At 51.0% G+C, this 12313-nt stretch overlaps 1 protein-coding gene across 2 annotated transcripts; it reads left to right on the top strand.

Annotated features, from left to right (window-relative positions):
* The first annotated feature begins 911 nt into the window (after positions 1-911).
* Kptn (kaptin, actin binding protein) lies at positions 912-9916 on the top strand. Of its 2 annotated transcripts, none has more exons than XM_017795479.2 (12): positions 912-1629; positions 1983-2065; positions 2178-2262; positions 2342-2396; positions 5135-5210; positions 5307-5380; positions 5966-6075; positions 6151-6228; positions 6924-7026; positions 8203-8338; positions 8426-8596; positions 9506-9916. In XM_017795479.2, the coding sequence occupies exons 1-12, from the start codon at positions 1407-1409 to the stop codon at positions 9632-9634; spliced, it is 1323 nt and encodes a 440-aa protein (XP_017650968.1). In that variant the 5' UTR covers positions 912-1406; the 3' UTR covers positions 9635-9916. The 2 variants fall into 2 exon arrangements, with proteins under 2 accessions (XP_017650968.1, XP_008820402.1); XM_008822180.2 differs by having other exon boundaries at positions 924-1629; positions 6951-7026.
* The last annotated feature ends 2397 nt before the right edge of the window (positions 9917-12313 follow it).

Below are 12313 nucleotides of genomic sequence, written 5' to 3'. Positions count from 1 at the left end.
GAAAAGTGTAAAAGGTGTGACACCACAAGTGTACTTTGACTAGATGAGTTGAGAGGTGGCAGCAGGCCTTGCAGAGGGCTCATTTGGACCAACGTGACTGTCACCATGGATGCTCAATAAAACAGATGGGTCATCTACCACTGGGCTGGGCAGCTCAGCCGATCCTTCTCTTGGAGTAAGAACACATGGCACTATTTTAAATGAAGTATGAAGTTGTTAATACCTTGTTTGGGTTCGGCACTAATTGCTTACTGTGTAGTCTTAGGCAAGTTACCTCTTTGTATCTCAGCTCATCTGTAAAATAGGTAAAAGAGTACTTAAAGCTAGCAAGAGGGCTAAGCCTGAAGACCTGAAATTGATCCTCAGGACCCACATGGTAGGAGAACTGACTCTTGAAAGTTTTCTTACCACACACATGCTGTGAGGTGAGTATACCTCTCCCCCCAACACACGTAATAAAGAGTACCTACTTTAGGGCTGGAGAGATGACTCAGCGGTTAAGAGCACTGACTGCTCTTGCAGAGGACCCAAGATTCAATTCCCAGCACCTACATGGCAGCTAATAACCGTCTGTAACTCCAGGAGATCCGATACCTTCTGACCTCCTTGGGCACTGCATGACCCGGGTGCATTTACACACGTGGGCAATACACTCATAAAAAAGTAGATAATTTTTTTTTTTTTTAAAGTACCTACTTAAAGCCAGGTGTGGTGGCACATGCCTTTAATCCCAGCACTCAGTAGACAAGGCAGGCCTGGTCTACATAGTAAGTTCTAGGCCAACTGGGGCTACAGGGAGACCTTGTCCCAAAAAAGAACGTACTTTAGCCATGCTTATAATCTCAGCACTTGGCAGACAGGCAAGAGGGTTGCCAAAAGTTTGAGGCCAATTTGATCTACAGATTTCTGGGTCAGTCAGGGCTACATGGAGTCGTCCTCAGCCTTAGCCTGCTTGTGAGGTTTGAATAAATTGTCAGGTGGAATGTGCTTTTATGCAAATGGGTAAATTAAGTTTTATGATTTCTTTACTTAGATGCTTTTGTTGGGGGAGGGGTGTGTTTAAGAGGGTTTCATGTACCCTAGGCTAGCCTCGAACTCCCTGTATAATTGAAAGATGGCCTTGAACTGCTAATCCTCCAAGTGCTGGGATCTCAGGCCTGCGCCGCCACACCAGGCTCATGATAATCCTTGGGTCTTCCACACAGCCTCCAGAAGGAGCTCGAGCTACCATCTCTGGTCCTGGGAGCTCCTTTCCTTGGCTCTGAAATGAGAGAGGGTTGGCTAATCTGTGGAGCCCGGTATCGGGCAGCGACGGCAGCTTCTTGACGTCATCATTGCGCGCGAGTGGCGGCCCGCAGCTGGTTCCGGAGAAGGAGGCAGGCTGGGACGCGTCGCGGAGGGCCAGCATGGGGGAGGCGGCTGTGGCCGCGGGTCCCTGCCCGCTGCGGGAGGACAGCTTCACACGCTTCTCGTCGCAGAGCAACGTGTACGGGCTTGCGGGAGGCGCCGATGGGCGCGGGGAGCTGCTGGCCGCCACTCTTAAAGGCAAGGTACTTGGCTTCCGCTACCAAGACCTCCGACAGAAAATCCGGCCGGTGGCCAAAGAGCTGCAGTTCAACTACATCCCCGGTGCGTGGCGCTATGGTGCCGGGGGGCGGGGCTGGAATCAGGTGTGGAGTACGATTCTGAGGCTCTGTCTGAGCCGGTCACTGGGATGGGAGGTCGAGATTGAATGGGGTCAAAGCAGGTGACCATTGGAGTTGGGGGCAGGGGTCATCAGGGCCTGAAAGTAGTTAAGAGTTCAGGATTCCTCAAACATAGAGATCACATCCTGATGCTCACTGGTCAGAGGTCATGGTGATGGTAGTCAGGAACCCTGCAGACCTAGAGGTCGCAACTGCAGTGGTCTGAGGTCACTGTGGTTGGGGGTGCCAGAGGTGGAGACTTGCCTGATGTGTGAACCTTGAACTGTCCCCTCGCAGTGGATGCTGAGATTGTGTCCATCGACACCTTCAACAAGTCACCTCCAAAGCGGGGCCTGGTTGTGGGCATCACATTTATCAAGGTATGCCCCTCCACCACTCCCCACACACTTCCCCTTAGTGTGGGGAATTCTGAGTCTCCCCCAAGTACCTCCTGCTACCCCTACCTCCCCTGAGGGCAGTTTCCTTCCCCAGGACTCAGGGGACAAGGGAAGCCCTTTCCTTAACATTTACTGTGACTACGAGCCTGGCTCAGAGTACAATCTAGACTCCATTGCTGGTGAGTGGGTCCTGCCTGGGGCTCGGGGTGGTCGGGGTCTGGCAGGTACTGCTGGGCCTCAGCTTGTGTCCTTCTACAGAGAGCTGCCTGAACTTAGAGCTCCAGTTCACACCTTTCCAGCTGTGCCACGCAGAGTGAGTGACCTTGGACGCCCGGGGCTCTTGCACCCCTTCCTCCCATTGGGAGGCTGTTGTCTTGTGTGGAAAATAAACCCTTGGTTGTACTAGACCAAGGATTGGAAACAAACACCATTAGGGTCCCAAGACGTAAACCCTCAAGATCAGGAAGTGGGGTCTCACAGGACTGTAGCAGACTGCAACCCACACACCTGACCCACCTCAGCCGAGTTCTAGTGATGCCTTTCAGAGCCTTGGGCTTCTGGGGTGAATGTGGTGGAGATGTTGGGGGGCACCACATTGTCATCTCTGAAGGAGATATCGAGAGAGACCTTTGAGTACCTGTGTCTACACATCTAGAACTCAGCTTAAGGGTTTTAGTGCTCTACTTTTCCAGAAGCATAAGCTCCAAGACTCCCAGATATAAAAGATTCTCACCCAGTGTGGTTGCACTACCCTTTAATCCCAGCACTTGGGAGGCAGAGGCAGGTGGATTACCTGGTCTACATAGCAAGTTCCAGGTCAGCTGAGGCTACAGGGAGACCCTGTCTCAAACACACACACACACACACAAAGATTCTCATGAGGGCTGGGATGTGGCTCAGTTAGTCAAGTGCCTTCCTGGCTTGCACAAAGCCCTGGGTTCCATCCCAGCACCAGATAAACCATATATGGTGGTTGGGGCTGGAGATATGGCTCAGCAGTTAAGAGCACTGGCTGCTCTTGCAGAGGACCCAGATTTGGTTCCCAGCACCCACATGATAACTGATAACCATCTGTAACTCCAGTTCCAGGAGATTACATGGTGCACTTACACACATGCAGGTAAACACTCATACACATAAAAATTAACTAAAAATAGCAACTAGCCTTAAAAAGACAGGTATGCCTCTAATCCCAGCACTTGGGAGGTGGAGGCAGAAGGATCAGAATTATATTCAAGGTCATCTGCAGCTGTATAATGAGTTCAAGGCCAGCCTGGGTTACAAGAGACCCTGTCTCAAAAAATAGAAAAAATTCTGTCAAAGTCAGCACCTTCTGAGATTCTGTAGAAGATCCTGACACCCTCATGTTGCCTCAAGATAGAATGCAAACCATTCATTATGTTCAGGTTCCAGAATCCCAAAGCATGTGGGTTCTACCCCAGGCCTGTAGAATAACACCAGCAGTCTAGCCAGTATTGGCAATTTTATTTTTCAAATTTTTTCAAATTATTATTTTATTATTTTCTAATTTTTTCTGTCAAAGCCCAATTAATAAATGTTAGGTTTTAAGGCTCGATGGTCACTGTCACCACTACACAATTCTACCATTGTAACAAGCAAGCAAGCCATCATTGATTCTGAATGAATGTGATGGGACTGTGCCAATAAAACTTTATTGATAAAAAAAGCAGACAGTGGTTTGGGTTTGGTCTGTGGGTCCTAATTGGCCTACCTCTGGTCCAGCATGTGAGAGGTCTAAAAATGAACCCTGTGGGGTGTGTGTGTGTGTGTGTGTGTGTGTGTGTGTGTGTGTGTGTTTGGGGGGATGTTCATGTGTGTGGTGGTATGCATGTACATGTGGAAGCTAGAGGACAACCTCAAGGTGTCATTTCTCAGGAACTGTCCACCTTTTTTGGAGACTCTCCCATGGCCTGCTGACTGGCCAGTGAGCTCCAGGGATCCACCTGTGTCCTCTGCCCCAGCGCTAGGATTACAAGTGCTGCCATGGCATACCACCATGGCATTTTTTATGTGGATTCCGGAAATCAAATCTGTGTCCCTGTGACTACCTTCCAAGCACTTTACCAGCTAAATTATCTCTCCAACACATGCCTGTACACACAATCATATTCACTCTCTCTCTCTCTCTCTCTCTCTCTCTCTCTCTCTCTCTCTCTCACGCTCACGCGCTTCACTGTGTAGCCTAGGCTAGGCCAGACTTGAAATGCTCCAGTCTTAGCCTTCCAGTGCTGGGATTACACATGAGGACCACCCCGCCAGATTTAGAATCTAGAAGATTCCAGATGTTGGGATTTGCATGTTCCCATCTGGAAGTCATTTCTACCAGGTCTAGTCTTTGAAGGCAACAGGAACAGGACTTTCAGAATCCTGGGATACAAGAAGGTAGAGGCAGTTGCTGTGAGATGGTTTTTTAAAATTTTAGTTTATAAAATTATCTGTGTGCTTGTGGGTGGCCATAGCACGTGGGTAGAAGTCAGAGGACAATCTACAGGAGTCTGTTCTCTCCTACCATGTGACCCCAGGGATAAAACTCAGCTCATCAGGCCTGGCGGCAAGCATCTCTACCCACTAAGCCATCTCACCCACCCTTTGTTGTGAGGTTCTGCAAACCTGTTCTACAGGCCGCTATCTCATCTCTAGACTGGAGATTCTAGCAAGCAGGGGCTCCCTGAACAAGGCGTCCATCGTGCCGTACTGGGAAGCCCTGAGTTCCTACAGTCTGGGTCTCACAGGGCTGGCTTACTCGAGTCTGCAGAGTGCTGAGCCCTGTGTGCTGCACCTGGCATGTGAGTCTCCAAATGTCAGGGCTCTTTCAGGCCAAGGTTTTTGCAAGAGCAGATTTCAGGTTGGGCATGGGAGGTACAGGCAGGAGGATCAGGAGTTCAAGACCAGCCTCCGCTCCATAGTGAGTTAGAAGCTAGCCTGAGCTACATGAGAACTGGTCTCAAAATAAAATGGGAGTGGGTTTCTAAAACAGAGGGATTTGACTCTACTCAGGTTCCAGTACATTCTAGATTTCTCTGCTTTCAGAGTCCAGGTTGGGGACCAGCTAGAGACCGTCTTTCTCCTGAGTGGGAACGATCCTGCCATTCATCTCTACAAAGAGGTGAGGTGGGCCGTTTGGGTCTCCAAGGCAGTGGCAGGCTATGTGCCAGGGCTTGCTGACTGACTGCGGGGCTTGGGGTGGGTCTCATTCCCTCAGAACGAGGGGCTGCACCAGTTTGAAGAGCAACCCGTGGAAAACCTCTTCCCAGAGCTCACAGACCTGACCAGTAGGTAGGAGAGGACCCCCACACCACACACCCCACACCCAAAGAAGGGATGAGGGCCCCAACTGAAGAAAAGTTAGAGCAGGGTGCATGCCAGGACAACCAGGTGGAAGTGACCTTAGAGAAATGAAGACGTGCAGTTAAAGAGAGCCCTGTGTTCTGTCCCCACCACCACCCAACCCAGGCTGCTGCAGGCCTGTAATTCCAGCACTCAGGCAGTAGAGGCAGGAGGGTCAGGAGTTTAGTCATCCTTGGTTACATTGTGAGTTTGGGGCTAGCCTGGGCTGCATGAAACTGTGTCTCAGAAAAAGCAAACAACAACAGCATGTTCAGAAAACTCGGGCCACAACATGACCTCAGGGAAGTTTATCAGAGGGTGGGGTGTCCCCCAAGAGCAGCTACAAGATGGCTTAGTAGGGCAGGTGGTGGGAACCAGTCCCCCAGGGAAATTGGGCAGCAGGCCTGACTCAGAAATCAGACTGCAGGGCCCTGGCACTGCAGGGAGGAGCTCGCTGCCCCTGGGAAGCAGAGGTGGGGCCAGAGCTCCGTGACCTCCCTCAGCCTGTCCACCCATCCATCATCCTCCCACCAGTGTCCTCTGGCTTGATGTGCGCAACCTCCCGGGCACATCCCGGCGCCTCTCGGCTCTTGGCTGCCAGAATGGTTATGTACGTGTGGCTCACGTGGACCAGCAGAGTCAAGGTGAGGGCTGTGAGGGGTATGAGAGTGGTGGGGTGGGAGTGGGACTAGGGCCCTAAGTCCCTACTCTCCACACAGAGGTATTGCAGACTTGGACAGTCCTGCAGGACGGACCCATCTCCCGGGTGATTGTGTTCAGCCTGTCTGATGCAGTGGGTAAGCTCTGGGCTCCAGACCATGGGAGTTGGGGGAGAGGGGTTACTGCAGGCTCAGTTTTCCCAACCCTAACAGCCAGACCCTGTGCTTTTTTGGATGTCCCTATCTAGCCCTCAAGTTGTGCCACAGATTTCAACCTCTACCCACTTACTCTAATTCAGACCTTTTCTGTTAGGGCCCAACCTTACCCTCCCCACTGTGGTTTAACCTTAGACCTTTTTTCCAGTGTTCACTTTTCCCTTTGTGGTCTAACCTTCACTCTTCACATTGTATCTTATATTGATACCTCCTCTCTCACTGCCTTGTGGACTGACCACTTTTCTGTCACTCATAGTCTATCCCCACCCTGTGTGCTGGTTCTTCCTGTTTTCCTGTTCCTAGTCCCTTCACTGACTTTCTCCTTGACCTGCCCTTTACCCTCTAAGCACAAGTTCCCCATCCCTATCCTCCTGCTTTGTTCTAACCTTAGTCTTCATCTCTGGTCTAACCTTTGTTTCTTCTACTGTGGTCTAACTTTAGACTTTTTTAAACAGTCATCTAACACCTGTCTGATGTCTGACCATAGTCATTTCATGGTCCAACCTCTAACCCTCTGTGAGCCACAACCTCAAGTCTTTGTTGTGAGGTTTAGTTTGTAATCCTTTCACTGCAGGGGGGGAGGGGAGGGAGGCAAAGCCTGTCCTTTGTCCCCACAGACCCTCCAACTCATGTCTCTTCTATAGCGACCAAGGACAGTCCCCAGCAGGAAGAGTACAACCTGCTCGTTGCCAGCATGTTGGAGCCGGCCGTTGTGTACCGGTGAGGGTGCTGTGGCTTGAGGGTGTGGTCTAATCTCATGCCTGTGCAGTGGGGTCTAACCTTCCCAGCTAAAAGTATCTTTGGGTGGGGCCAGGAAAGAGGCTGTGATAAGAGCAGGGGCTGTGAGTGTTCAATTCTGGAACTTGTAGAGGATTTGTTGAGGCTTGGGTGGGAATAGAGATGCCCACACCTAGGTTTGATGGACCAGGGGTCTGGAAGATGCTTAGCTGCTGTCTCTAGAAATGCAGCACTTGCCAGCTTCCATGGTGTCAGCATGGGTCAAAGCCATCAGGGGTTTTAAAGCCACCAAAAATTGTGAGTTACACAGCCAGTCTCATGTGTATTGTGGAGAGAATTTGAGACAGGCTTTCATGTAGCCCAGGTTGGCCTCAAACTCACTGTATACCCGATGATAACCTAAAATTCCCCATCCTCCTGCTTCCTCCTCCCAAGTGCTGGGATCACAGGTGTGCACTATCACACCCAGTTTATGTGGTTCCCAGCACCCACATGGCAGTTAACAACCATCCGTGGCTCCAGTTCCAGGGGATCTAATGTCTTCTGTGGCCTCCACAGGCATTACATATACATGGTACACTTACATACATGCAGGCACATAAAATAATAAAAATAAATTTTAAAAATTATTAATAGGACAGCATGGTGGCACACACCTTTAATCCCAGTACTTGGGAGACAGAGGCAAGCAGATGAATCTCTGGTGAGATCAAGGCCAGCCTGGTCTACCTACTAAGCTTCAGGCCAGCTGGGGCTACAGGAAGACCCTGTCTTAAAAAACAAAACAAAAATTAATAAAGAAGAAAGTGTCCAGTCCAGCACAGGGCTTCCACACTCTGTAAGGCAGAGGCACCAGGTACTCAAATGAGAGACCAAGTACCTGTGTCCCCAGGAAGAACAGGGCAGTGTCCACTTGGGAGCAACATGGTACAGCCTCCAAGGAGCAGTGGGGGCATCCAGGCTGGGGACTAGGGGACAGACGCTTGAGGCAGACTACTGGGCTGACAGGTTAGCCCCATGCAGGGACCACAAAGGCACCCACATTGACGCCATGGTGCCCAGTATCAGAATAGTGGGTTGTACCTCCCGTTCTGACATCAAAGGTGGGGAACCCTGCCAGCTGACCTCCCTCTCCCCCACTGTATTGGGGATCCCCAGGGACCTTCTGAACCAGGGCCTGGAAGACCAGCTTCTCCTGCCTGGCAGTGACCAATTTGACAGTGTCCTCTGTGGCCTGGTCACTGATGTGGACCTAGATGGACAACCAGAAGTCCTGGTGGCCACCTATGGACAGGTGGGTTTTGAGAGATGGACACAGTACCTTCCCACACTGCTCTGTGCCCCCCACCAGCCCCTCTGACCCTAACCCCTCTCCCAACAGGAACTGCTCTGCTATAAGTACCGCAGGCTTCCTGAGGCTGGCCCAGGCTTTCACCTGCTGTGGCAGCGGACCTTCTCCAGCCCCCTGCTGGCCATGGCCCATGTAGACCTGACTGGTGATGGGCTGCAGGAGCTGGCCGTGGTGTCTCTAAAGGGGGTACACATCCTCCAGGTAGCCAGGCTTATGCTGGGAGGAGGGAGGCTGGGAAGAGGGGCAGGAATGGATGCTGCCATGGAAAAGGACATTGCCTACTTTTAAGCAGGTCTCCCCTGCAGGAGGGAGTAGCCTAGTTCTGGGCGGGACTGGATCTGCCAGGAAAATGCCACCAATGGAGTGGGGCAGCAGCTGATGAAGCAGGCTAGATAGATGCTGTGTTTATTTATTTTGGGTATTTTTATTTTGTTTTTATTATTTTGTCTTTTTGAAACAGGGTGTCCCTGTAGCCCCAACTGGCCTGGAACTCACTGTGTAGACCAGGCTGGCCTCAAACTCACAGAGATAGATCTGCCTGCCTCTGCCTCCCGAGTGCTGGGATTAAAGGCGTGAGCCACCAAGCACGGCCTGGTATTTTTATTTTACGTATACAAGCATTTTGCCAGCATATATGTAAGTGTACCACATGCACACAGAGGCCAAAAGAGGGCATAATATCCCCTGGAACTGGAGTTACAGATGGTTGTTAGCTGCCATGTGGATGCTGCGAACCAAATCTTGAGTCCTTTGCAAGAGCAGCAAGTGGTCTTAACTGCTGAGTCATCTCTCTAGTCCCATACACTAGTGTTTTCTTAAGACTGTGTAGCCCAGGCTGGCCTGGAATTCTTTTGCCTCAGCAACCCTATTGCTGAGATTGCTGCATGCACCACCCTGCCAGCTCTTCCACTGATTTGCAACTTCAGTTCTTTCCACTTGGGTCTCAGCTTTGCTCCTCCCACAGGGACCCTTCCCCTGAGTCTGACTTCCACTTCTGCCCTGAGATCCAGCTACACCTACACCCCACCGTCTGCCCTCTACCCTCCACTATGACTGAGACCCAGGCCTCCAATGTTGTCTCAACCTGCCCTCCTTTTCTTGTCCCCACAGCACAGCCTGATCCAGGCCTCTGAGTTGGTCCTGACTCGGCTTCGTCGTCAAGTTGAGCAGAGGAAGCAGCAGCCACAGGATCTTGGGGACAGGGTGGGTCCCAGGCCTGGGGAGTCCCCAGCCTCCTGAGCACCCCCTCTTCCCAGGCCCAGGAAACTCATGGCATTTCCCATCACTGATGAAAGAAGTGTGTCACAGGAGGGGTGCTCCCCTTGGGCTCCTCCAGAGGGTAACACTCAGTGTCCCTGCCCTGCCCTGATGATGTCACCCTTGCTGACCACTCCTGGCAGCTTTGGTGTCCCTGTTTGAAGAGGAGTGACGTCACCAAGCCCATATGTTCCCATCGAATGTTGGTCCCCTGATGACTACTTATACATACAGAGCAACAGAGCTGCCCCAGCCATCTTCATTCTCCTGAGTGTAACTATTGATCATTTCTGTGTGCCTGGTTCTGCGTTGCTGGATTTATCCCCCAAAGAATCAAGGGGGCTTCAGGGAGAGAGAGTCCAAGGTTAGACCCAGAAATAGGGCAGAGATTAGATCCAGAGTAGGACCCAAGGAAAGAAAGGAGGTTATGATTTTGCTGTAGTTTGTTGTTTGTTTGTTGTTTGCTTATGTTGATGGCTCCTTTCTGGCTCTTGCTGAACTTAGCTTAGAGAGCCAGGGTGCCAGGGGACAATGGCCACAAAAGCCACCTCAGCCAGTGGTTTACAAGTTTGTTGAATCTGCCAAAACAAAGAAGGGAACTGAGCTAAGAAAGTGTAGATCTATAAAGATAGAACTCTAAAGCATGGGAACTCCAAGGGAAGAGCACCACTCCACCCTCCCCAGTGGGCTTTGTTTGGGGTCTTAGGTGGGAGTTAGATGGATATGGAGGAAATCTTTATTGGGATTCGTCCATTTTTAGCATCTTGGGCTGGGCCAGTAAAGGGTCCCTCATGCCTTGTCCATAATCCCTCAATGCAGAGGTAGAAAGCATGGTGTTTCTTTTTTGTTTTTTGTTTTGTTTTGTTTTGTTTGAGACAGGGTCTCACTATGAGGATGATGTTTCTTTTCCCATCCAGACAGGTCTCCTGTGTACCTGACTATATTAGGATCCCCCTAGGCCCCATCCTGACCTTCCCAGACAAGACTCCTGTCTCATTTGGACCTTCATCAAAATATAACCATTGTGAGGGTTGAGGAGACAGCTCAGTAGGTATAACACTTGCCATGCAAGCTTGAAGATCTAAGTTTGAATCCTCAGAACCCATGTAAAAAAGGGTGGTGGCACACTCTTACCCCAGTGCACCTACAGTAATATGGGGGGCCACAGGTGAGTCCCCAAAGCTCACAAGCCAGGTGGCCTGACACCCACAGCAGCAAACAACAGAGATCCTGTCACAAAGAAGCTGGAGACTCGAGGTTGTCCCCTGAGTTCCAAACATGAGAACAGGCTTATGTGCTGCCCAGACTCACACACAAATGCACACATACAACCTTAATGATTGCAGAGTGATGTATATACAGGTAAGGGAAAGCTCTGAGGTTAGACCTGAATGGAGAAAACTGAGGTTAGGCTCCAAAGGAGATAACACCCTGCAGCTATGGCTGAGGTTAGACCCTGAACTAGACCTCTAAAAGAGAGCTGAGGTTAGACATCAGTGGAATGATCTAGATCTGGGGTGAGATTCCAATGGAAAGACAGAAGAGATCCTGAGACAGCTTTCATCAAACCATAGCAGAGGGTCTGAGGCTAGACTTGTGAATAATGAAGTCAAATTCTAACCATGGTGGCACAGGCCTGTCACCCTAACATTGGGAGGCTGAAGCAGGAGGATCAAGAGTTCAAGGCTAGCCTAGACTGCAGCAAGACCCTGTCTCAAAAGAAAACTGGTTAGACTGACCAAGCAAAGGCCAAAGTAAAACCCCAATGGAAAGTAATTGAGCATGGATCCCAGAGGTGGGTGTTAAGGCTAGATCCAGGCAGACAGGCCCCAGTAGATACAATGCTGAAGAGGATTATGGATAGAGAATAGCTGAACAGCTCAGGGAGCTGAGGACAAGACCAGCTTCCCCAGCTAGTGGCCATGGGCATGGCTACCTCATGGTCCCATCAGAGATAGCAACCCAGGGGGAGGAAGAAGGCAGGAAATGTTGCCGCCCCCAACCCAGACCAGGAATAGAATTGGGGTCAACAAGGCTGGGGAGGAGCTCCTGAGTGGATCCCCGGCTGAGAGTGGGCTTGGATGGGATGCCTGCTTCCTGGGGGTGCATGTGTTTGTGGGGGGTGACCAGTCCCTCCTGCTGGGGAAGCCCACCTATAAATCCATCCACTAGCCCTGCCCGCAGAGGGGCAGCCTCCATGTCTCTATAGTGAGTCTTAGAGGATAAGTTGCCCAGATGCCAGTTTCCCAGTCTCTAGCCCCTATGGCAGAAACCAGGCCCAGGCAAGGGGAGCTGCAGGGAGCCAGATCCTTTCCTTCCTGGCATTGGGCCAGGTGCCCGGCCAGAACTAGCAGCTGGCTTGGGCCACAGGCAGGGACAGCCCTCTCCTCTGCTGCACACAGAAGACCACTTGCTCAGTACTGGGTATTTGTCTCCAGTCCTGGTGGAAGGGGGATCCTAGGGTGGGGTTTAGAGTGAAAGTGGTGTGGGTCTGTGACATGTGCACCCTGAGGGGTTGTGTGCATGTATATGTGTGCACATGTGGGAATGTGTATGTATACGTTTGCAGGTAAATGTGTTCACCCACTTCTAAGTACAGGGATTTGTCTTCAGGAACCTGGGACACTTGACTTGGGACTTTGCTTTTGGGAGTGGGGGGTA

The sequence above is a fragment of the Nannospalax galili genome, unplaced genomic scaffold (genome assembly GCF_000622305.1).
Source record: "Nannospalax galili isolate Female #2095 unplaced genomic scaffold, S.galili_v1.0 scaffold432, whole genome shotgun sequence".
In the NCBI taxonomy this organism is placed as follows: Eukaryota; Metazoa; Chordata; class Mammalia; order Rodentia; family Spalacidae; genus Nannospalax; species Nannospalax galili.
Note: the sequence above shows the minus strand (reverse complement) of the source record. Positions and strands in the feature narration are given on the sequence as shown.